The sequence below is a fragment of the Crotalus tigris genome, unplaced genomic scaffold (genome assembly GCF_016545835.1).
Source record: "Crotalus tigris isolate CLP2741 ecotype Arizona unplaced genomic scaffold, ASM1654583v1 scf7180000024437.13266115, whole genome shotgun sequence".
In the NCBI taxonomy this organism is placed as follows: Eukaryota; Metazoa; Chordata; class Lepidosauria; order Squamata; family Viperidae; genus Crotalus; species Crotalus tigris.
The window spans coordinates 5,445,644-5,470,884 of NW_024100606.1; the positions used below are offsets into that span (position 1 = coordinate 5,445,644).

At 39.6% G+C, this 25,241-nt stretch overlaps 1 protein-coding gene across 4 annotated transcripts in view; it reads right to left on the reverse strand.

Moving 5' to 3' along the window:
- Window positions 1–13,671: 13,671 nt before the first annotated feature.
- EIF2AK3 (eukaryotic translation initiation factor 2 alpha kinase 3) overlaps window positions 13,672–25,241 on the reverse strand; it is a 69,838-nt gene continuing 58,268 nt past the window's right edge. For 2 of the 4 annotated variants that reach the window (XM_039331642.1, XM_039331645.1), the window contains 7 exons: window positions 24,812–24,934; window positions 24,072–24,221; window positions 21,575–22,337; window positions 19,464–19,631; window positions 16,126–16,227; window positions 15,462–15,524; window positions 13,672–14,659 (listed from right to left, as the gene is read on the reverse strand). In XM_039331642.1, coding sequence (XP_039187576.1) covers window positions 14,495–14,659; window positions 15,462–15,524; window positions 16,126–16,227; window positions 19,464–19,631; window positions 21,575–22,337; window positions 24,072–24,221; window positions 24,812–24,934 — 1,534 coding nt within the window. In that variant the 3' untranslated portion in view covers window positions 13,672–14,494. Of the gene's footprint in view, window positions 14,660–15,431; window positions 15,525–16,125; window positions 16,228–19,463; window positions 19,632–21,574; window positions 22,338–24,071; window positions 24,222–24,811; window positions 24,935–25,241 lie in introns of all 4 variants that reach the window. The other 2 variants (XM_039331644.1, XM_039331643.1) reach the window with 2 other exon arrangements.

Consider the following 25,241-nt stretch of genomic DNA (forward strand, 5'->3'; position numbering starts at 1 on the left):
AGACTCAAATAGCTTTTGACTGGGTGGAGTCAGAAATCCTGTGCTGGAATAAAGGATACTCTTAATTTTAATATGAGCAGAAAAGAAAGGACTTTGGTAATAAAGCAGCTGCAGCAAGGCATTGGGAGGCTTAGATCTATGTGCCAAAGTTAGCATTCATTAACCAGCAGACAGAAACGTTACTGAGCATAGCAATCCTGCAAATAACACAGACAATGAGTCTGCCTTAATTTTCCTTGCCAATCTTATCTTTTCCATAGCATTTGGGAAAGGGTTACTTTTAATTGGGATTAACGTACATCTATATCTATATAGCTATATATAAAATAGAAAATATTTTTCTTAGCATATTATCAATGCTAATTTATCAATATCTATATAATAAATATATAAATATATATCTTTTCTTAGCATGTTGCTATTATCAACAAAGCCTATGAATTGAGAGTGTAAATACTCCTGAGGTTTCGTGGGTTACATTGGGAAAAATAGAGAAGTTGTATGTTCAGTGCTTGTAATCAAGAAACGTTTTCAAACATTCCTGAGGTCTACTTTTTAAGAAGTAGGTACAAGAAATAGACCAGGAACACTCAGTATTTCAGAAAACCATTTTCCTTTTTAATGCCAGAGGGTAGGGAGGCAATAGCAATAGAAGGACACAGGCACTTGGGGTGAACAGAATACAGGTTGTACTGTGTTTTATTCATATCTTCTGACCATAAAAACTGAAAATGATTTCAGACACTTTGTTTGGATTTGTAAAAATGGTAGAATTAACACCATGTTAAAATATGTTGCTGCAGAATGTTAAAGATGATTAAGTAGATTTTTCTGGGATAGATAGCAATAATATTGCATTACCAGAAAAAAAAATCATTTTAAGATAAAAAAAAATTGACAACATAAGACCTCTTACCTTGTAGAGTGCCATGTAGTACATGTGATAATGCAGTCTAAAGCATGGTTGGTCAATGTCACATTAATTCAATGTCAGAAAAAAAAAAAACAGCAGCTGGTGTAACTGTACAAGAGATGCTTGTGTGCTGGGATTTTCGGACTTCCAGCAGCATCTAGTGGTCATAGGTGCTGTGGAACTCAAGTTGGCATTCTCAAGGAACTTCCAGGACAGATTAATAGAAAGCACATTGCAGTAATTTACAGATAAATACATAAATACAATCTGATCTTTGAAATATTTTCCTTAATATTCGGAGCTGAGATTCCCATGCCCATTTTCTAGTTTTTAAAAAAACAAACAATTACATATTATTAGTTCCAGAAATAAAAAAATATGCAGATAGCTATGCATTTTACTCTTTGTATATTATTTGTTCAATTTATTTCCAGTCTATCTCGGTCTGGGGTTACTCTAGGCAGCTTACAATAATAAAAAGAAAAATGAAAAAAGTATAATCAGAACAGAAATAATGGAATAAACAATGACAAAGAAACACAATGAGAATAATATATCAGTATGATAAGCAAAAAGATGGATGGGTGGAGAGCAGAGAACAGGTGGAGAGAGATGGAGCTTGCAATTAATCTAGCAGCCCCCATGTGATCCCCAAGTTAATCGGTAGTCACATCTTTAGGCTCTCACAGAAGCATAAGATGTTGGGGGAAGATATTGCCTTAGAGCAGTGGTTCTCAACCTTTTTAATGCCGCGACCCCCAACTGGTCGTAAGTCGAGGACTAAACTGGTTGTAAGTCGAGGACTACCCAACCGGTTGTAAGTCGAGGACTTTCCCTGCCTGGGAGCGCCACACATGCGTGGTGCCGAGGCGTAGCTGGCAAGTGGCAGAGACGGAGCAGGCCGACCACCGGCTGGGCCACCAGCTGGCCACCAGCCCAAGGGAGGTAAGGCACCTGCCGGAAAAGGGGAAAAAAATGGCGGACAGTCTTGCTTGGCGACCCCTGTGAAATGGTCGATCAACCCCAAATGGGGTCTCTAAGGTTGAGAACCGCTGCCTTAGAGGGTAAGATGTTCAAAGGGCAGATGCTACAGCAGAAAAAGCTTTTCTTCTGGATCCTGAGAGTTGGAGCTCTTTACGGGGATCTGAAGTAGGCTCTCTCTCTACTGGCACAAATAAGACGGGACATCTTAGTGGGAAGAGATGCTTCATCATATTAAGGACTTTAAAAAGTCATAACCAATACCTTGAACTGCACTTGGAAGCAGACCAATAGCCAGTGAACTTTGCAGAACAAGAGGTGTAATAGGTGTCACCTTAGAGGTTCCAAAGACTGCTCTTTCTGCTGCACTTTGCACCAGCTGAAGTTTTCAAATTGATTTCAAGGATAGTCCCATATAGAGCACATTGCAGTAGTCCAGGCAAGAAATGAGCAGGGCTCAAGTAACCAAGTGCAGGGAATCATGATTCAGGAAAGATCACAAACTCATGCCTGCCACCTGGCATCTGGCTCAATTGTAGTAACTGTGAGAGGAATCTTGGAGTCCTAGTAGACAAATCACTTAAATATGAGCCACAGAGTGCGCAGCAGCCAAAAAAGCCAATGCAGTCCTAGGCTACATTTAATACAGGGATAGAATCAAGATTATGTGAGATTTTAATTTTAGTTTTAGAGATTAAGAGAGAAATTTTTAAATTGCAAGCTTTTGCTGACGATCTTGTTTTCATACTCGAAGAACCTTTACAATCAGGGACAAGGCTAATGGAAGTACTGGGTGAATATGGTGAAATGGCAGGCCTAAAGATAAATAAGGAAAAAACCAAAATACTTGTGAAGAATATGATTAGATCACAGAAAAACGAACTAGCTGATAAATTAGGTATTCAGATCACAAAGAAAATAAGATACTTAGGGATACATCTAACAGCTAGGTGTGTAACAATTAAAAGAGACAATTATGACAAATTAATGGATCAGATTAAAATAGTCTTGGACACCTGGACAAATCTCCAGCTTTCTTTCATGGGTAGAATTGCCATAATTAAAATGAACATATTACCTAAAACATTATTCCTATTTCAATGTATACCAATTAGATTAGAAAAGGAATTCTTTCAAAATTTCAACCAAACCATACTTAAATTCATTTGGCAAGGGAAAAAACCAAGGATTAAATTAAAATTATTACAGGATGCTAAGGAAAGGGGGGGGGGCTCAGCCTCCCCGATCTGGAAAAATACTATCAATCTACAATTCTACTGTGGGTGCGGGATTGGATTCGACTGGAAAATCAGAGATTATTAAAACTGGAAGGTCATGACATGCAGACGGGATGGCATGCCATGTTATGGGATGAGAAGCATAAAGTTCACCAGTACTTCCAGAGGCACTACATCAGACGGGCACTAATAGATGTATGGATCAAAATTTGATGACAGAACTACAGGCAAGTCCCCAATTGGATCTCAACACTAGAAATGTACGTACACCCAAGGTTTATTCAGTTGGGGAAAGCAATAACCTATAAAAACATACTAGACGAGAGAGGAGAATTAAAATCGAGGAAGAATCTCCAAGATGCAGGAATAGAATTAGAATAGTGGGCATACCTCCAACTACAAGCAAGATATAGGCAAGATAAAAAAGAGTGGGGTATAAAGATAGAACTGACAGAACTAGATAAAATTTTAATAGGTCCCGAGGATAAAATGATTAAAAAAATATATCATTTTCGTTTAGATCAGACAATGTATGAAGAACAGGTTAAGGAGACCATGTTAATTTGGAGTAGGGATTTCGGTTTCAGTATCGACCTACATATTTGGCAAGAACTGTGGGAAAGGAATAGGAAACTCACTTTAGCTACCTCATATAAGGAAAATCTTTACAAGACGTTTTATAGATGGCATTTCCCACCTGTAAGGCTAGCCAAAATGGGTTCAAACATCTCACCCCTATGCTGGAAATGTAAAACAGCAATAGGTTCATACTACCATATGTGGTGGGAATGCCCAAAGACTCTTGAGTATTGGAACAGGACACGAAACTGGTTGAGGGATATATTAACACTGGACTTAGAGTTAAAACCTGAACTCTTCTTATTGGGAATAACAACAGAAAAATATGACAAGGGAGCAATCTACCTGCTGCTACACATCCTGACTGCAGCTAGGCTTGCTTTAGCGCAGTGCTTCTCAACGTTTGTGTGACGGCGACCCCCGTCACACAAACGTTCTGCGCATGCGCCGGGCCGCGCGCATGGGGGCGGGGGCCTCACGCACGGCGTGCATGCGCGGTGCCGCCCCCATGCGTGACGCGCATGCGCGACGGCCCCCCCACGCGCGGTGCGCGTGCACGGCGCCACCCCTTGCGTGACACGCATGCATGGGGCTCCCCCCATGCGCGGCGCGCGTGCACGGCACCGCCCCCATGCACGGCGGGTGTGCACGGCACCGCGGAAAATGGCAGATCGCCGCCTTTGGCGACCCCCGAAAAATGGGCGATCGACCCCAAATGGGGTCGCGACCCATAGGTTGAGAACCGCTGCTTTAGCGCAAAAATGGAAGAGCAAGGAAATTCCCACAGAGGAAGAGTTAATACATAAAATATTAGCATGTGCGGAAATGGACAGGCTCACAATGATATAAAAAGACAAAAGTGGATCAGTTTATTATGAAACCTGGGATAAATTTTACCACTGGAGGAATTTGAAGAGGACAGTCGGGATTAAAGATGAATGTTAAAATAGAAATATATTTTATTTTAGAACAAGTATTGTATATAAAACTTAGATGTATATGTAGAGATGAAGAATTGATTGTAAAAAGTGGAATAATCTGATAAGAATGTATATAATGGAATGTCACGTTAAATCCAATGTTTGTTTGTTTTTAACTGTATTATAAATAAAATTTTGGATATAAAAAAAAAGATTATGTGAGGTGTCAATACCATTTTAAAATGTCTTGGTAAGACCATATTTGGAACATTGCATCCAGTTTTGGTCACCATGATATATAAAAGATTTGAGACTATAGAAAGAGCACAGAGAAGAGCAACAAAGATGATTAGGGGACTGGAGGCTAAAACATAAGGAACGGTTGCTGGAATTGGATATATCTAGTTTAACGAAGAGAAGGACGAGGGGGGACATGACAGCAGTGTTCCAATATCTCAGGGGTTGCCACAAAGAAGAGCAATTCAACCTATTCTCCAAAGCACCGGAAAGCAGGACAAGAAGCAATGGATAGAAATTAATCAAGGAGAGAAGCAACCTTGAACTAAGGAGAAATTTCATGACAGTTAGAACAATTAATCAGGGGGACAACTTGCTTCCAGAAGTTGTGGGTGCTCCAATATGGAGGTTTTTAAGAAGAGATTGAACAACCATTTGTCTGAAAGTTATGGAGTTTTCTGCTTGAACAGGAAATTGGAAGGAACTCCAAGGTTTCTTCCAACTCTGTTATTCTATTAGACCAAGAGTGTCAAACTGCCGGCCAGCAGCCCAGATGCGTCATGCCAAAACTGCATCTACCCCATTGCTGGCAATGGAAAAAAAGTCACGATACGTCGCAACATGTCACGTGATGTTGCGAGTCTGACACCCCTGTATTAGACGAAGAGAACTATAAGTTGTGAACTGGATCTGAACAAGGTAGTGCAACCCTGTCCAGAAATAAGAATGACAAACACTCGGTTCCTGAGGCTCCATGCACCCAAAGCCACCCAGTTTTGTCAGGGTATAGTTGAAGTCTGTTGTCCCTCATCCAGATTCCTACAGCCTCCAGGCATCATAGAAGGACAGAGAAACTATCACTCAGGTTGCCATGTGTAGATAAGTAGCACTGATTATAACAATAGCACTATAATTAGACATATACCACTTCACAGCACTTTACAGAGTCAGCATATTGCCCCCAACAATCTGAGTCTTCATTTTACCAACCTCAAAAGGATAGAAGGCTGAGTCAACATTGAACCAGTGAGAATCGAACTGCTGTACTGGCAACAGGCAGTTAGCAGAATTAGCCTGCAATACTGTATTCTAGCCACTGCACCACAACTCTTATGATCAGGTGGGTGGCCAGCACTTCCAATATCTTTGTAAACACCCAGGGGGCCAAGGAGAGACCAACTGGAAGGGCTCTGTATTGGTAATGCTGGTGGGCCTAGCAGAATCTGAGGAATCTGCGATGCACAGGGAAGATAGGGATGTGTAGGTATGCCTCCGTTAAGTCTATTGATGTCAGGAAGTCCCCTTTTCTGATGCTGGCCAAGATCGATTGAAGCGACTGCATCTTGAACTTCCTGTAAGTTAGGTAGTAATTTAGACTCTTTAAATCCAAAATTGCCCTCCAGCCCCCCGAAGACTTTGGAACAACAAAAAGAGTGGAGTAAAACTCCTGTCCCTTTTGATCTTCTGGGAACTGGTTCTATGGCCCGTATCTGTGACAAGTGGGAGTGGTCTGCTTTGCTCTTGTTCTTGGGGGTGGAACAAGACCAAAAATGCTCCGGTGGACTGGCCCAAAATTCCAGCATTAGCCCTTGAGTGATGGTGTTTAACACCCATGAGTCCATGGTGGTGGCTGCCCATACATCGGCATATAGGGATAGTCGACCGCCTATGGGGGGAGTGCCCTTGGAGACACTTAGTTCATTTGAAAGGGCGTCCTCCAGAGCCTTGAAAGGGCCGCTTGGTCTGGAATTGTGGTTTGGGCCTGGGTGCAGGATGGTCCTTCTGGTGCTCTGATCTCTGGTAAAAGGAACGAGAGGTTTGAGGCCAGTCCGTTTGAAGCTGCCTGAAAGGACTGCCTGGGAAAATAATTTGGTGAAGCCCCTCTGCCTGGTTGTTTATCCCCCTTTCTACTTATATTTATCAGAGTCTTGCGTTTGTCCTTGCCCTCCACTAAGTAAGGGTTAAGGGCTTCACCAAATTGGTGCCCCCCACCATAAGGCTTAGTAGCCAGTCACCACTTAGCCTTCAGGTATGCACGCCAATTCTTGAGCCATAAAAGTCTACGGGCTGAGATGTCTGCTGCTATGGCACATGAAGAATACCTCGTAGCATGGAGGGAGGCGTCCGCCATATGCTGGGATGTGGCTACCAACTTACCCAGGTTCTGATGGGCACGAACCTGGTCAGGGGGAATCAGATCCTGGAGTTCGTGGAGCCACAAGATGGAGGCCCAAGTGAAGAAGGCCAGGGATGTAGACGCTTTGACTGCCCACGCCGAAGCCTGATGTGATCTGCGCAAGGCAGAGTCAAATTTCTTGTCCTCTGCCTTGAGCGCTTCAGCCATGTCCCCTGGAATATTGGAATTGGGAAATAAAGAGTTTAGTGGTTCATCAATCAGAGGGACCTCCAGTAAGGAAGTGAAGGAAGGAGCTACATTAAATAGGTTTTTCTCTGAGACCGCCGGAGAGGGAAGCGATCCCAGGTTCACCCACTGCTTCTGCACTGTATTGCGGAAGAAGGGGGGCAGGGAATATGCTTCTGTGGAACCACCGGCTCAGCATACAGTGGGTTTGGGTCCTTGGATGTAGAAGGATCCAGCTGAGCCTCCTACTCCGGAGCGATGTTCGCTGTGGTGCACGCCTTGAGAAGCAGAGAACTAAAAAGAGATTGATCAAACAAGTCGGTGAGAGGTGCTGGGTCTGGTGGGGGGACGTCTTCATCGTCTGAAAGGAGCAACCCGGTAGGGTCAAAGTCCTTAGAATCCGACTCTGAAGAAGCCTCCTGAGGAAATCCGTGGCTGTCTGATTGATGGAAAGGTCGTGAAGGAGCTGTAGGCACCTGCTGGGGCTGCTGGCAGACAAATGAGGCCATGAATTGAGCGAAGACCTGAGCCATTGCCTGAAACTGATCAGGCCATGCTGCCTATGGCTCAGAGGGGCAAAGCCCTGCTGCAGTTGGTGTAAAGGTCACCTGCGCCCCAGATAGTGGCATGCCTTGAGTGGCAACCCTCTGCTGTTCAAGGTTTAGACTAGAGATCATGGGATCTATCTGTGTAGTCTCCATTTGAGGAGACCAGGCCCTCGGATCTATACTACAGGGAACTGATTGGGGCTCAAATAGTGATAGGACAGGTGGAGCAGGGACGTTATGGTTTGCCCCACCTGGGTTCAGTTTCCCTAATCCAGAAGGTTCCCCTTCTAAAGCCTGTTGGAGCCTGCTAGTCTCTTTTTCAGTCGTTATGGGTATCTTCCTGGTGGGCTGAGCTTTGGCCTTTGCCTTAAGCCTCCCCGCTGCCTCCATTGTGGAGGATTTATGTTTCTTTTTGGCGGGGGATTCAGGAAGGCTATGCACAGGCTGAGGGGCAGAATTATCTGCCATCCTGTCAGAGACACCTTGGAGCAAGGGCAGAAAGGTAATTGGGTCTGAGACCACTGGAACCAGGACCTGAGACTGGTGCTCCCCCAATATAAGTGACCACTGCTTGTGTCACCTCCTCCCAGAGGATCCTTTGTATCTGTCTACTGAGCGGGGTGGGGGCTGGGGGCAATTGAAAAGGCAAAGGCAGCTATGCTGCAGCAGAATTGCCCTCCCCAGAAATACTACCAGCGATCTGTCAGAATGGCCAAATTCATGTAAAAATTAATTTGGACTATCTACTACAAAATGGCAGTCGCCTATATTTGGCGCCTAAAAAAACGGTTGTCGGCAATAGACAGGAGCAAAAAAGGCTGGAACTCAATATAGCTGTTTTGCCTCGCCCAAAATGGCGGCTGCACAATTTTTGCAGCGAAATTCCTTGCCTCAGGGAAGGTATTTGAGGCAACCAACGAACCAGGTAAATGCTGAGGCCCGGCGGCGCGCTGATCAGCTGGTGATTGGACGAGTCCAAGAAGCTCAATAAGCACGGGAAAGTCAGTGAAAGTCTAGGCGGAGCGCTGAGCCCGGTGGCGCGCCTATGAAATAAGTCCAATTGATTGTTGGTTAGCTATAAGGAAGGAAAAAACCACAAGGGAATAATACAACCTGCTGCTAAATCTGGAAGGAGCAAAATTTACGCGTCTGCTGAACAAGAGACTAAGTTGTAAGCTGGGGTGCTCTTGCACAGCGGAGGCGTAGCAACCTTTCAGACTTAGTCTTATTTGAGCAGAAAGATTAAGACAACCCACTTGTGGATTCTCCATCCAATCATGCTGGAGAAAGACTCAGTATACTTTAGAACATGGGATCCTTTTTATCAAAGTCTAGAAAAACAAGGTAGAAAGGAACTTAATATGTATTAGTAAGTTAAATATTGGAACCCAGACAATATGTTGCTGATAAAATATTAAGAACTTGTGACTATAAAAATTAATAAAAATATATAAAAAAAAGGGGAAAAAAAAGAAAAGAGAGCCTACTGGGTTACTAAGCCCTGTGGAACACTGCAAACAAGGGGTGTTATGTAACAGGAAGGAATTAAATTAAGAAAGTTACCTCAAAGTAGAGCCTCCAAAACGATTTCTGCAGTCTGGAAGAATGTGGTTCAGTGTAAACAAAAGATAACATGATGCATCTTGGGACAGGGAAAAAAAATCACATGTATATAAACCAAATCTTGGCTAATAGAGACTAACCAGGAACATTCTTGGATTGGGTAAAAGGCTCAAGGGAAATAACCCATTGAAGAATTACTCTGAAAAATGTAACCAAAAAACTGAGAATCTTATGAAATCAATAAGGAATAGCAGAATCATAATTTTTATTCAAACCTTTGTTTCAAATATCTTTACAAGATTGCTGGTATACAATTATGGTATTTGTACCTCAAACAAGATGATTATAAAGTTGGGAATATGTCAAAAATGTCTTGTTTGGGGGAAAAAAGGCATGCACAAAATTATGTAAAGTGTGGGGAAAAGAAGTTTTGTCCTAATATTCACACCCCATGTCATGCAACAAAACAGAATAAAAATTGGTTGAAAGGAATTGAAAGGAAAAGCTTCTCAATCCAGCACAGAGCTACACTTATACATATATACAGCAATTGCTAGAAATAGTTTTGCCCTGACATCTGAATGAATTTCAGAAGGTTAATGTTATCAATGGCTTTAAGGCATGATGGCTGTATTTTATCTTAGTCAGGGATACTATGCTTTTAAATATTAAATATCTGAAAATAATGTACGTGTGCACAGATGAATGGTGACAACAGATACTAATGTATTATTATTTGGTAGGCCAATGATCATTTGTGATGAATCTCTACAATCCTCCATCAGACACCAGACCACACTGTTTTGCACTCTTAAATTAATTCTCTCACACCCTATTGAATTATTTGGCAGTAGACTGCACAAACTTTCAGTCAGTGTCAGAGACCACAATCTTACCATTTTGATTTTTCAAAGCACAGGGAAGTATCTCTCAAAACAGAGACCGAAAGGAAGCTTGGTTTTGGGAAAAGAGCTACTATTGGTATAAAGCAGGGTTGTCAAACTCCATTTCATTGAGGGCCGCATCAGCATTGCAGTTTCCCTCAGGGGGCCGGGTAGGTGTGGCCAAGATAGGTGTGGCCTACTGGGTGAGCATGGCTGGAGTGGGTGTGACCTACTGGGTGGGCATGGCCAGCTCTAAATCGTTCTCGTCAAGGGTGCCTGTGGGGACCTGGGTAGGAGTGGGACAGATCTGAGGATCTCTGGCAGGAGGTGGGACCAGGGCAAGCGCCAAGGCATGGTCCACTGGAGGAGCCTCACTGTTCCTCTCAGGCCGTGTGAGGGGGTCTGGATGGTGCTGCGGGCTTCCCAAAGTTCTGGGCAGCAGAGTCAAACACTCAGCCCGGCCCTCAAGCACCTGCGGCACCAAGCCCTGCCATACTACCCCAAGGGGGTGCCCAGCTGCACTTACCTCCTCCTCAAGGCTGCTGCTGCTGTGCTTGCTCTCCTTAGCCAGGTTGCTCATGATGGGTATGAGGGCAAAGTCAGAGGGAGGCCCATTCTCTCTCCATGGAGGAGACCCGGCTTTGTATCCAAAGCTTCTTTAGCAATAGGATGGGAGACCCCCAGGATAGGCCAGGAGGAGGAGGCAAGGGGATGGTGAAAGGGCAGCAGGGCAGGACTAAGGCAGAACTTCCCTCAAACCCTCGCTCTCCTTCCTGCCTTCCTTTCTTCCTTCCTACCTACCTACTTACGAACAGAGTGGTGGGAAAATATTTGAGATGAGGGAGAAAAACAGGCAAGAAACACAGCTGGATGTGTCACCGTTCATGAGGAATGAAGAAATGTACCATCGCCTGGAAGTGGTCAGCATATGGCCCTCGCCTACTTCACATATCTGGCTTGGTGGGTTCTGGGGAAGGGGACGCCATGAGCAACGTGAGTCGACGTTACCTGCGCAATGCCGTCCAGTCCCCAGCCTGCCTGGTTTCGGCAGGCAGTGAGGCGCTCTCCTCACAGTGCCAAGAGGCTGAGCCAGGCAGCATGAATCCGAAAAGAAGCACAACGCCACCCAGCCCCCAGCCTGCCCGGTTTCGGCAAGCAGCGGGGCGCACTCCTCACAGCACCAAGAGGCTGAGCTGGACAGTGTGAAGCTCGCCAGGCATTGTATCTTTTTGCTTGCTGAAATCGGGCAGGCTGGGGGCTGAGCGGTGGCACGCTTCTTTTTGAATTTGTACCGCCTGGCTCAACCTCTCAGCGCTGTGAGGAGAGCGTTCCACTGCCTGTCAAAACCCCTCTCCCGGGGCCCATCAAGCCAGATATGTGAAGTAGGCGAGGGCCATTTGCTGGCCACTTCCAGGCAATGGTGCATTTCTTCATTCCTTACAAAGGGTGACACCTCCCCAGCATGTACCAAGGGGACGGGGCCAACGCGGCAGGGGCTGGTCCCTTGCTGTTTCCAGACGGCCTTGTGGAGCTAAGACTGAATGTGTTTCAGCATAGATGACCACCACAAAACTGTACATTGGCTCCCAGGCGGCCTGGGCCAGGGCCAAGGCAATAGGGGCTATTCCTTCACTGTTTCCAGGATGGCTTCGCGGGCCACATGAACCACGTTGTGGGCCGCATCCGGCCCCCAGGCCTTGTGTTTGACATGTCTGGTATAAAGCATTGTTTCTCAACCATGGCAACTTTAAGACAAATGGATTTCAAATTCCAGAAATTCTGGAAGTTAGTCCACATGTTCTAAAGTGGCTAAGGTTGAAACACCAGTATCAAGGCTGCAATAGCTGTTCCAAGATGCTGAGGTTATATATGTATTCCAGTTGGCTCATTTTATGGCAAGGGCCTAGTTTCCACACAGTGTCCACATAAACTGTTAACAACTCTTCCTTCTTATATTATGAGATAGGTTTAACAGGAATTTATTATTAATGGAATAACTTAGTTGGTTCTCTCTAGATCAGAATTCTCAGGAATTCTGGGAGTTGGTCCACGAGTCATAAAAGAGCTAAGGTTGCCTACCCCTGATCTAGATGTATCATTTTTTTTTCAAACATTGTGACTTTCAGTATATCCACAACTGAGTTTTGTTTTAATACTTTAATTTTGCACTATTAGCTTTGAAAAGTGAAGATAAAGCTATTTATGGGCAGATATAATTTTCCATGTTTACTTAGACAGATATTTAAAAGGAATCTCCAGCTTGACCCCACCTTAAGTTGCCCATCAGAAATACTTTCTGGTTTAAATTAATAAATGTTAAGAACCAAAATGGTTTTGACATTTAAAATTTCTTTTATTCCAGTCATCTTGTGTTTTATTTACAATGCTGCCTACTTTTCCTCCATTTCTAATTGCATATCTATGGGAAAATTCCCCTCAAATATTCAAGCACATTGTTCTATGGAAAAGGCAATACTGTGCTTCTGATGAAAAAAATTGACAGCGAAAACCTACAGAAAATTATTTGCTACAATTTTATCATTCTCTGAATTTTTGCAGCCCACATAGAGTATGTCTACTTCAAACATCCCAGCTCTTTTATATCCTTCTTCAAAATGTTACTTTCTTAAATCTGAACTCATAGGTGTTGGCACTTTGGGGGTAAAGGGGTAAAAGTAGAAGGAGTTTAGAATTACATCCCAAGCCTTTGAGTATCCCTATATTACATTTGCAGAGGATAATCTTGAAAAAAGAGAATTTAAATACAACCTTTTTTTAACACAAAAATATGCAAACAGGTAATAAACATACAAAGGCAAGCAATATATACCAATGTATACATATACCGTATACGCCTTCCTAGAACGTCGTCTTATACATCGGAAACTACCAGTATTTCCGGCGTATAAGACTCGGCATATAAGACGACCCCCGTCTTTGGCGCCGAGTTTAGCGCTTCCGGAAGTCGTCTTATACGCCGGCATATACGGTAAATCAGTTTGATTTACCCATGCTTTTCTTTTGCAAATCACATTTATGATTTGATGGGAGCCATCTGATTTTGAAGTCAGGAAGACACTCTGGCACTGAATGAGTATACAGTATATTTCTTGTTATCTACTGGTTAAAGTAGGCATTTTAAGCAAACTCATGCAGTAATAAATATTTGATAAATTTTCTTTCAACTTGGTAGAAATATTTCCTTCAAATTTAAAGACATGCAAAACATGATTGAATTTGAAGGGGAAGCAAGTATTCACCATTTCTTATATGACTTGTTAAAAATTAACTAGCTCACTACATAGCTTCTGTATCAATTTTCAGACCCTTGGAAAAAAATAATAATTTATAAGAGGTAGGAAAGCAGGGTGCTGGAAAGCTACCATATACAAATGAGGATGAAATTATCAAAAGTTATTTTCATTCAATTGTGAAACACAACACAGTTACATCTAAATAGAAATGATTTTATTAAATCAGACTTGAAAAAAGTCACAGTAGTTTAATGCACTTAATAATTACTTCAAGTGCATACTGTACACTACCAACCCAAACGGATTGTTTTTCCAATTTTATAAATAAAAATTAACATATATACATTGAAAAAAGGCATTAAATAATAACATTTTAACAGAGAAATGTGTAAGACTTGATTACTACAAAATTTTTATATCAAGATTATGTATTCCTCAAATTATAAAAAAGAGAAAAATGCCTCATTTGGTACTGGCACAATTCAAAACTGTATCCAAGGCAGCTTTCTTTTAAATCAACACATTTTTCATTCAATCTAAATATTTTCTTCAATTAATTTCTTTGAAAAGAAGCCTATCATACTATTGCTCTAAACCTGGCAACTGATAGTAAAACAATTACTTTATGTTAACAGGGACAAAATTTTATTTACCTCTTCTAGCTTCCTTTCAGATCATCTTCATTTTTATATATATAAAGGAATCAAGGCTTATATATTGGTATTAGAAGGCTTTGTTTCTATAAAAATACAGAATTTAGTTTCATTTACATAATAAGCATCATCTGTACAAGATTTAAATGCAAAATAATGTACTGTAATTAAATCAGGCCAGGGTTCGAAGTGAAAATCATTCACTTGTGAAAGACTGAAAGCATTTGGTTCTTAGTTTCATTTGGTAACAGTGCTGTACATGAATCAGACAAGAAAAAAATGAAGCTTAGAATATGAATATTGCAGGAATGTTTTAAGCTCTTTTGCAAGGTTCCTGTAATTGTGCCAAATTATTTACTCAGCTATCTTGAATGCTTGACTCCAGATGAACTCATTGTTCGGGATCGCTGCCTGATCACTGGTTTTGCAAGGAATTCCAAATCTTCAAAGAGAGGATTTTCAATAATGTCTACAGCCTCTGGTCTTTCTGTGGGACTTGGGGAGAGCATGTGCTTTACCATCTTATGCTAAAACATCAAAAACAGTATTATTTCAGATGGTGAGATGTTTTCAATTGATAGCATTATCTAACTGCTGTCCCCTTATTACAAACTAAATGCAAACACCTTTTCCAGCCAATGACAAAACAAATTTCTGCACAACAGCTGTAAATATATTTTGTTTCAATCTGACCCCCATTTTATCTCTTATCTTAAAATAAATATTCTCTGGCATAATATAATTATAATATTATTATATAATACATAAAATGTTATATACATATCTGTATCAGACTAGATGGCAAGAAAACCAGAGCAGGACCTCCAAATACAATATTTCAAGCGTTTGTGTCTTAATAAACTACCAGTACAAAGACATAGGCACACATTGGAGAGGAAGGGGCTTTATTCTACAGGGGATATAGCTGGATAATCAGCCTTAGATAGGAGAGTGTGTTTTATACCATAAAGATCATTTGTGCTGTTTAAACTAAGTTTAGAAACAAGTTTAAATTATAAAGTTCTTTTTTGGAACAGACTGAATTTCCCCTTCTCCAGATGATAAAAGTGCCTAGAAAAGCAGTATTTAGGGGCAAAGATTTCAAATGAAGTCTTGTGATGCATTCATTATTTCTTGGATCCAATAATCCAAATTTAATTTCCTTAGTTAATGATTTAAGTCATGAAGGACAAGATTAAGCATAGCAGAGTAACAGTACAATTTACCAAGCAGGCTTATGATTTTTAATAATAAAATAAATGCAGTTTGACCTAATAAAACCCCAATGCTAAAGCACACCTCTAAACTGGAAATTTAAATTCCTTATACCTCCTGTGTATATTCCTTAATGAACAGTGGTGGGAAAGTCAAGTTTCTTACTTCACTTAAAATCTGTAAAAACATTTTAAAAGAAAAAGTTATTTGTGTTGAAATATGAATTACACATATTTCAGCTCCAAGTCCTAAAGAGGACAATATTTTCTCTTTATGAAAGCAGAGAATATTCTGCAATTTCATAATTAGTGTATTTTAATTTCTTTCAGTTGTAACATCACACAATTATGTTAATTACCCTTCCTTTGTAATTTAGGCCATTATATCTGCTCCTTTTAGGTTACAGAAACACCTTATTGCAATTTTTTATTCTTGTGCAAGTGCCTATCTTGCTACTGTTCTGAATCCAATACATTATTTCCATTCACTCAATAATTATATTTATACAATCTTTCAGAAATCTTTATCTTGGCATTAGGAAAGCAAAAATCAAACTTAAAAAAATATATAAAAATCACTCCCAATTTCCGATCAAGTATATATTTGACAAGGCATTATTTTCAAATATACTCATTAACTTTTTAAGCACATTAACTTCAACTATAGCTTCTCCACAGGAATTATAGAATCATAGCTAATATAAAAATTATTCTTTGTTTATATTTTTATACCTAATGGTAAATTAACAATTTTCAGTTTATTGTTAACGAATACCTACCCTGACTCTCTCCATCTGAGTGCTGAAAGGGTAAAGAAGCTCAAAAAAGATCAATCCTAAGGAAAATATATCGACTTTGTGTGAATAAGTATTTCCATAAATCTGTAAAATTTAAAATAAGAAATAGCCATCAAAAACTGAACAATCAGGCTGTATTTTAATTTCCCACTAATATTTCTGCCCAAAATCTTAATATTTAATCAAAGTAAGACAAGAGAGTACTTTGTATCAAATAAGGTCAAATCAATCCATTTTAATAAATATTCTTAACTGTTAAAGAGTAAGGTATTTGAAGCATGGATATTAAAACTAAATGAAATATCATAAACAAGCTAACAATGTCCCAAATAACCAGACACTACATGCAGTTGTGAAATGATATATTTAATCAGTGGTGGGATTCAAATAATTTAACATCTGGTTTTCTGGTTGTTACCATACCGTACAATAGACACAAGGTGGGAGGGAGCTGCCAGTGCCACTGCCACGAGGCGAAGCCAGTAAGGGGGATCTGAGCAGGGCTGGAATTCAAATACCTGAACAACTGGTTCTCTTACTCGATGCAGGCCTGGGCCTCCGAGGCCTAGAACAGACTTCACAAAGTGGCATCCATGTACTTCCGGTGGGCTGGTCTAGGCCTGGGAGGCTTCCTCCAGGCTCCCAAGGCATAGAACGGACTTCTGAAAGTGGCATCCAGGCACTTCTGGTGGGCCATTCTAGGCCTGGAAGGCCTCCTCCAGGCCTCTGAGGCCTAGAGCAGACTTCTGGAATGGCATCCACGCACTTCCTGTGGGCCGTTCCAGGCCTAGACTGGACTTCTAGAAGCCAGCTGGTTCTCTGAATGCAGCAAAATTTAGCTACCGGGTCTACCAAACCAGTACGAATCAGCTGAATCCCATCACTGCATTTAATTCATAATAGCAAGCATGTACAGTCAGGTCCAGAAATATTGGGACATCGACACAATTTGAACATCTTTGGCTCTATACACCACCACAATGGAGTTGGAATGAAACAAACACAGTGTGCTTTAACTGCAGACTGTCAGCTTTAATTTGAGGGTATGTACATCCAACTCAGGTGAACGGGGTAGGACTTACAGCAGTTTGCATATGCGCCTCCCATTTGTTAAGGACAATTGGCTTCTCAGCTGTTCCATGACCAGGTGTGTGATATTCCCTCATTACCCCAATTACAAGGTGCAGATAAAAGACCCAGAGTTCATTTCAAGTATGCTATTTGCATTTGGAATCTGTTGCTGTCAACGATCTCAAGATGAGATCCAAAGAGCTGTCACTATCAGTGAAGCAAGCCATCATTAGGCTGAAGAAACAAAACAAACCCATCAGAGAGATAGCAAGAACATTAGGTGTGGCCAAAACAACTGTTTGGAACATTCTCAAAAAGAAGGAATGCACTGGTGAGCTCAGCAACACCAAAAGATCCAGGAGATCAAGGAAAACAACTGTGGTGGATGACCGAAGAATTATTTCCCTGGTGAAGAAAACATCCTTCACAACAGTTGGCCAGGTCAAGAACACTCTCCAGGAGGTAGGTGTATGTGTGTCAAAGTCAACAATCAAGAGAAGACTTCACCAGAGTGAATACAGAGAGTTCACCACAAGATGTAAACCATTGGTGAGCCTCAAAAACAGGAAGGCCAGATTAGAGTTTGCCAAACAACATCTAACAAAGCCTTCACAATTCTGGAACAAGATCCCATGGACAGACGAGACCAAGATCAACTTGTACCAGAGTGATGGGAAGAAAAGAGTATGGAGAAGGAAAGGAACTGCTCATGATCCTAAGCATACCACCTCATCAGTGAAGCATGGTGGTGGTAGTGTCATGGCATGGGCATATATGGCTGCCAATGGAACTGGTTCTCTTGTATTTATTGATGATGTGACTGCTGACAAAAGCAGCAGGATGAATTCTGAAGTGTTTCGGGCAATATTATCTGCTCACATTCAGCCAAATGCTGCAGAACTCATTGGACCGCGCTTCACCGTGCAGATGGACAATGACCCAAAGCATACTGCAAAAGCAACCAAAGAGTTTGTGAAGGGACAGAAGTGGAATGTTATGCAATGGCCAAGTCAATCACCTGACCTGAATCCCATTGAACACGCATTTCACTTGCTGAAGACAAAACTGAAGGGAAAATGCCCCAAGAACAAGCAGGAACTGAAGATAGTTGCAGTAGAGGCCTGGCAGAGCATCACCAGGGATGAAACCCAGCATCTGGTGATGTCTATGCATTCCAGACTTCAGGCTGTGATTGACTGCAAAGGATTTGCAACCAAGTATTAAGAAGGGAAAGTTTGATTTATGATTATTGTTCTGTCCCATTACCTTTGGTCCCTTAACAAATGGGAGGCACATATGCAAACTGCTGTTAAGTCCTACCCCGATCACCTGAGTTGGATGTACATACCCTCAAATTAAAGCTGACAGTCTGCAGTTAAAGCACATTGTGTTTATTTCATTCCAACTCTATTGTGGTGGTGTATAGAGCCAAAGATGTTCGAATTGTGTCGATGTCCCAATATTTCTGGACCTGACTGTATGTTTCATTCAAATGTTCTGAAGAGTTGCGGAATACTCATTTCACTCATTTATGCTTCTAGAACGATTCTTAATAAAAAAAAATGCTTTTTCTAGAATTTCAAGAATGTTAGCTAACAGTAATTAGCTAACAGAAGTGTAAACAACATTAAGCTGCACAAAAATAATAGGGAGCCATCAACATATCTGGAGGAACCTCGAGTTTGGTAGTTTTGGGGAAAAAATCCTTACCAGGGGAAGAAAAAAAAAACAAAGACAAAAATTAAAAGAGCTGCATGCTTAACTGGGTACCAATAGGGTAGGAATTTGGGAGGCGAAGATGATATTGAGTATCTAGAAAGATGCATCTGCCTGGCATGCTGAACAAAAACTCCCATATTGCAGCATTGATTTTTGTATGTTGCATGTTATACATTCAATACCATTTAAAGTGAAACATTCACCAGCCTAAACAACAAAATATTGTTATTTCTATAATGTACTGGAGTAAACTACAATAATACCACTTAAATCCTAACTGGGGAAATAGCATAGTGCAAACACAAAGCAATTTAACAATTAAAACATATCATATAATTCCTCTGAATAAGGTATTCCTTATTACCACTTTCTAATAAGGCAGAAAACATTATTCACATTTTATGGATGGGACAAAATTCAAAACAGGAAACTTTCTGACTCACACTTGATATGTACTCAATAATTGTGCCAACATTTATCCTTTATGAAATTCCATTATAAGGATCCTGTAAATCAGATAAAAAGCATACCTGCTCTGGACTCATATAGAGTTTGGTCCCAACTTGCCCTGTGTGTCTGTCATAAGCTGGCATTGGTGTTAAAACAGATTCTTCCTCCTCATCATGGTCCATTGCAGTTACTAGACCAAAATCTCCAACTTTTACTATATTGTCCATTGTAAAAAAAATGTTGGAAGGCTGTATACAAACAAGTGAACACAAAGAAAATTACTACAAAGGAATTAACAATATACTCTGTATCATATAAAATTGTATCATTACATTTTCCAATCTATCAGTTTTTACAATGCTGGTGGAAGAAATCCTTTTTTCCTTCCAAAGTATAAAACACACCCGCGTATATTTGAAAACTATCTTGAGGAATCAATTGTATAATGTTGTAGGAGGTTTCTCCAAAATAAAATAAGAGATGACAGCACATTTACAAAGTAATAAACAGCCCATTAGTTAATAGTAGCAATAAGCAGTGTCTACAGAAAACAATCCTTCTATCCCTAATTTTTCTATATGGTCTTTGTCTGAAATTTTAAAATGTTTATTTCAATAACGAAAAACAGGTAGGTTTTAATTAGTGTGGTTAATGAATACCATGAAGTGGATGAATTATATGAATTTGCAGTATTCAAAATGATATTTCTATGGAAATATGTTCAACAGAAATAGGCAATAAAATTTTTTAAACGTAAATTTTATATGCATATTCATGAACTATTAAGTAAAATAATAGAGAAAGGCTTTTCAAGAGGGATGTCACTGAGGTACAATCACCAAATGTTCATCTTGGCACCATCATTATAAAAACATAAGAAACTTCTCCAGGAACCTAGTTAACATAACCAGTGCTTTACCTCTCTTCACCTGCAAACCAATCTTTCAAGTATCTCAAAGGGAGATTTTTGTGTGTGTGTAAACTCTTAAACAACATCTCTGTTCTTGTGATGGTGGTCAAGCGAAAGACATTATCCATTATGTCCTCTGCTGCCTCATGTTCAATGAGATTAGAGCCAAATTACTGATAGTATGTTAACTCAAGGGCCCCGATCTTGAAAAATTGAACTATCTTCTTGCAAATATATTTTCAATTGTCGGCAACAAGTTACTACATTTGCTCTGCTATCATTTAAACTTAGAAAGGAATACTGTACTTAAGTTCTTAGCTGTAGCTTGAGCTTTATTCTGCTGTAATTTTTTAAATATCTAATGCAGGTTGGCCTTGACTTACAACCATAATTGAGACCAGAATTTCTCTTGTTAAGCAAGGCAGCTGTTAAATGAGTCCATCATTTTTATGACCTTTTTGCTGTGATTACAATGACTGCAGTTAAGCTAATCACGCTGTCCTTAAGAAAATCTAGCTTTCCCTATTGACTGTGTTTGCTAGAAGCTGGCTGGAAACCTTGTAAATCAAGATCACATGATCCCAGGATGCTGCAACCATTGTAAATATATGCCACTGCCAAGCAACTACATTTTGATCATGACTGTGGGAATACTGTGTCAGTTATAAGTGTGAGGACTGATTATGAGATGTTTTTCAATGCCGTTGTAAACATGAATGGCCACTAAATGAATGGTTGTTAAGTTGAGGGCTACCTGTACTCTTTTCATTACGTTGTTTTACTTATTTTATAGCTTTTCTGTTTCACTGTTATTTTATTGTATTTTATGGTACATCGTATGTTACAATTTATGGCTGCAACAATAAACTTACTTATTGGGGGGATTATATTTCATCTGAACAATTTCTATTTTTATTTTGTGACAGCATTTACTCATGAGTCATTTTTCTATAGTACATTTATATACTGCATATAGTTTTCCTTTATTTTTAATGCTTTATTAAAATTGCTTTCACTGAGTCACTGAGAGTTGGGCACTATACATGCCTAATAAATTACTATTATATAATTTGCTTTATGTTCATCTGATAAAGACTACTAATAAATAATAATTATAAATAGCTAAGTAAAAGTTGTATAGTTTTCCCCGGACATCCTTCGTAACATACAACAATGAAGAAATAATTCTGTGGAGTATGAAAATGCTTTTCAAATACGTACATATAATTAAATAACTTACTCTAGGGAGATAAATAATTATACTGTGTTCTCAGTACAAACCTTGAGATCCCGATGCATTAATCCTTTACAGTGCAGGAATTGGACAGCTTCAGCTATTTGCAGAAATATCACAAGGCACTCGGTCCTTTCTCTCTCCTCTATTGTACTTCTTCTGTTCATCCAATCTTTAAGGTTTTCTTTCCTACAAAGTTGCATCTGGATATAAAGATACACTTTTGGAATGGTAGGTAAAAGTTTTTGTACTGAGTTGTTAGAGCAGTCCAAACTTAAAGTTGTTGGTCTTGGTGGAGAACTAGATATAGAACTTGTTGAAGATGAGTTTCCATTATTGGACTCTCTTGTGCTTGTCGCTTTATCTTCAAAATGGCTATCATGAAGCAAACTGGTAATATTATTCTCTTTATTGGAAGAATTGTCACATCCAGAGTCTTCAAAGACAATAGAAGAAGATGTTCTCTCTCTCAACCTTACTACCGATTTAGCAGGAAGATACACTTCAAAGGAATGTACAGGATCATTATCATCAACAGGACTGCCTTCCATAACACAGCTATTAATGAAATTATCTTGTGCACTTGCCAGTTGGATCAAATCTCTGTTCTCGATGGCAGAAAACTCCAAAGGAGAAAACTTATTCTCTGATGAATCTGACTGGTCACAAGGTATTCCTACAGAAAGCAGAGTCTTCTTTTCTACAGATGTAGCAATGACTTCAATGTTTTCCTCAGTAGACAATGGCTCTGTTCTAATTTTAAATGATGGCACCTCCATTGGACTAGGAGAACTGAGTGGCCAATCAATACTTTAAATATATTAGGAAAGCAAAAGATAACATTACAAACTTAAATTAATCTTACCATATGTTGCCCACAGAGCAGAAATATAAAGCTTCTAACATTTCTATGAATTAGGGTATGCATGCTTCAAAAATGATTTGGAACGCTTTGGACTATGTATGAGCCCAGAACCTCTCTGCTATTTGTTACAGTAGTCATGACATTCCTTTAGAACTTGAAAAAAGATGCCAATGCTTTAAAATTCTTTAACAAGATGATTCTATAAAATACCAGGATCTTTTTAGGTTTATACAGAAGTCCAGACAAGAGCATGGATGTTTAATTAGCAATACAGGATGAGTTGCGTTTGTACAAGGTTTATAGCTTTTTTCCAAATTATTTTGAAATTGGGCATACCTTACAAAATAGTTTAAATTCCTCAGATTCATCAAGTTACTTTTTACAACATTCAGAATATAAAGGACCTTACAAAAGAATGTTCTGAACATTTTAACAGGAACATTTCAAGATTTCTTCTAAGACAGTAATTTATTCTCAAATCTTCCTGCAGTCCTACTTACCTGAGCAGAAGGGAGCAGATGATGTGGACTCCTTCCCCTTTTTATGGCTTTTAGCATCTTTTTATTAATGGAAACTTATTAATTTATTATAGTAGGAAATGCTATTTAAAACTCTTAATCTTATAAATTATTTAACATGATTTCTCAAACTAATTTGACATATCTCATAACTGCCAAATAAAAAAAGAATATTGTATGGATCAATACACTTCCAGATGTTTCCAAATAACAGGGGTGTCAAACTGCCGGCCCACAGGCCGGTTGCATCATACGGAGGCCGCGCCCACTCCAGCTCCGGCAATGCAAAAAAAAAAAAATTGATATGTCGCAAGTTTGACACCCATGCTCTACCATTATAAAAGTGTAAAAGATTGATAATGCAAATGTTGGAGTTTAAATAAATTTATGCAATCGTAATTATTTCTCTTCACCTTTGGAGAGAGACATTCAACAGATCCTATATGACCCTAGAAAGGCCTAGGAATCACATACTTAAGAAATATTATTAAGCAAAAATCAAGAACACGGGTCATAACCTCAAAATGACAGGAGGAAACTTCAAAAGTAAAAGTATTACTTCACAGAAAAAGCAGTGGAAACGTGGACCCAACTACTAGTGGAGGTAGTGGGTCAATCATCATCAGCAACTTAGCTTAAACATGTTTGGGATAAACACATGTGTATCATCTGATAAAAATTTAAAAATAAATAAAATAAAAAATAAAAATAACAAGTAAAATAATAAATAAATCAAGAGAAAAGAAAAACAAATAATTCATAGGGCAGACTTGATGGACCACTAGATTTTTTTTATCACAGTTTTCTATGTTTTTATATACAAATAGTCTTACTTACTTTGAATTCATCCAAGTTCTCTTTTTTGCTTCTGAGTTATTTAGTACATGCATATCCTGACTTTTATCCTTTATTGAAACTCATGAAGCAATAATGGAATAATAAAATGAGTTCCATCTAATCTCCAATCCAGGCATTACACCAAAGTCAGATTTCTCAGTTTTATCAAAGTGGCTACATTATATTCTTCTGACTATGTCTTGATTCCTCTACAAATACTATTCTGCAAAATTTTGGTTTAACATGGTTTGTGAACACAACTAGTATTGCATTTCCAAAGCCCTTTAATAAATTTATTCATTTTCTAAAAAATAAAGTAAATACCTTTCATCTTTCAACCACAGCTCATCCATTCTTTCTTGCCAGCTCTCAGGTGGTGCTTCTAACCAAGCATTGAAATATCGAACAATAGAAGGGTGTTCAAGTTTTGCTAATGCTTTAACTTCACGCATAACCTTTTCACGAGCCAGCTCTCTAAAATTTGAGGTAATACAATAATAACAACAAAGACTAAAGTTTTATGCAGGATAAATTGGTCAAATATTACTTGCCATAATCTTTTCAGGCAGCAAAATATTCTTGGAAAAAACATATTCAACTAAAAATTTTATTAGAAGAACCCCTTTTATTTATAAGATTATAATTTCAGGATTGAACCTTTCTGAGTGAAAAGTTGAAGAACTCAAGCTTCTTTTTCCAGTAGTCCTCACATTAAATGGATTTAGAAATATTGCAAATACTCTAACATAAAATGTCTCAAACCACAACAAAAATACTCTTGACTATAGTCCACTTTGTAAATTTTTTTTTTTAAAAATACAGTTTAGGAATTCACATTTATAGAAAGCTCTAAAAGAACATTCAGAAATTTACTGAAATTATTTATATTATAATTATTATTGAAAATAATACTGATTTCTTACAATATCTAATGTTACTTTTTAATTTTTGAAAACCTTCTCAGCCACTGAATAAAATAGTTCTAAAACAACATCAACCAATACGTGAAGCTTGGTGCCATATAGAGTAGAATATGAAGGGTAACCACAAAGATATGTAAATACCTATTTGGAAGACGAATTCTTTTAATAGCATAGTTGCAATCATCAACTTTGTTTCTGGCTTCAAATACTACTCCAAAACCCCCACGACCGAGACACTGAACTGGTTCAAAATCTGTCAGATACCTGTAAGAAAACACAAAAGTAAAACTGATTTTTCTGGTACTTGCACAATATTAATTTAACCTAGGCCACAGGTCGGCAACCTGCGGCTTCAGAGCCGCATGCGGCTCTTTGAACCTTCCCCTGTGGCTCCCAGCCTCCTCTGCCATTTGCAGAGAGGCAGAGACAGAGAGAGGCACTTGCGCTTCCCTGCTTCTCTCTCTCCCCCCCCTCTCTCTCTGTGTGTAAAAGAGAGTACACTCACAGTGTTCTCCGAGGAGCTGAAAAACTTATTGGGCGGAGCTCCTCCCTTTGCTGCATCTCTGCAGGA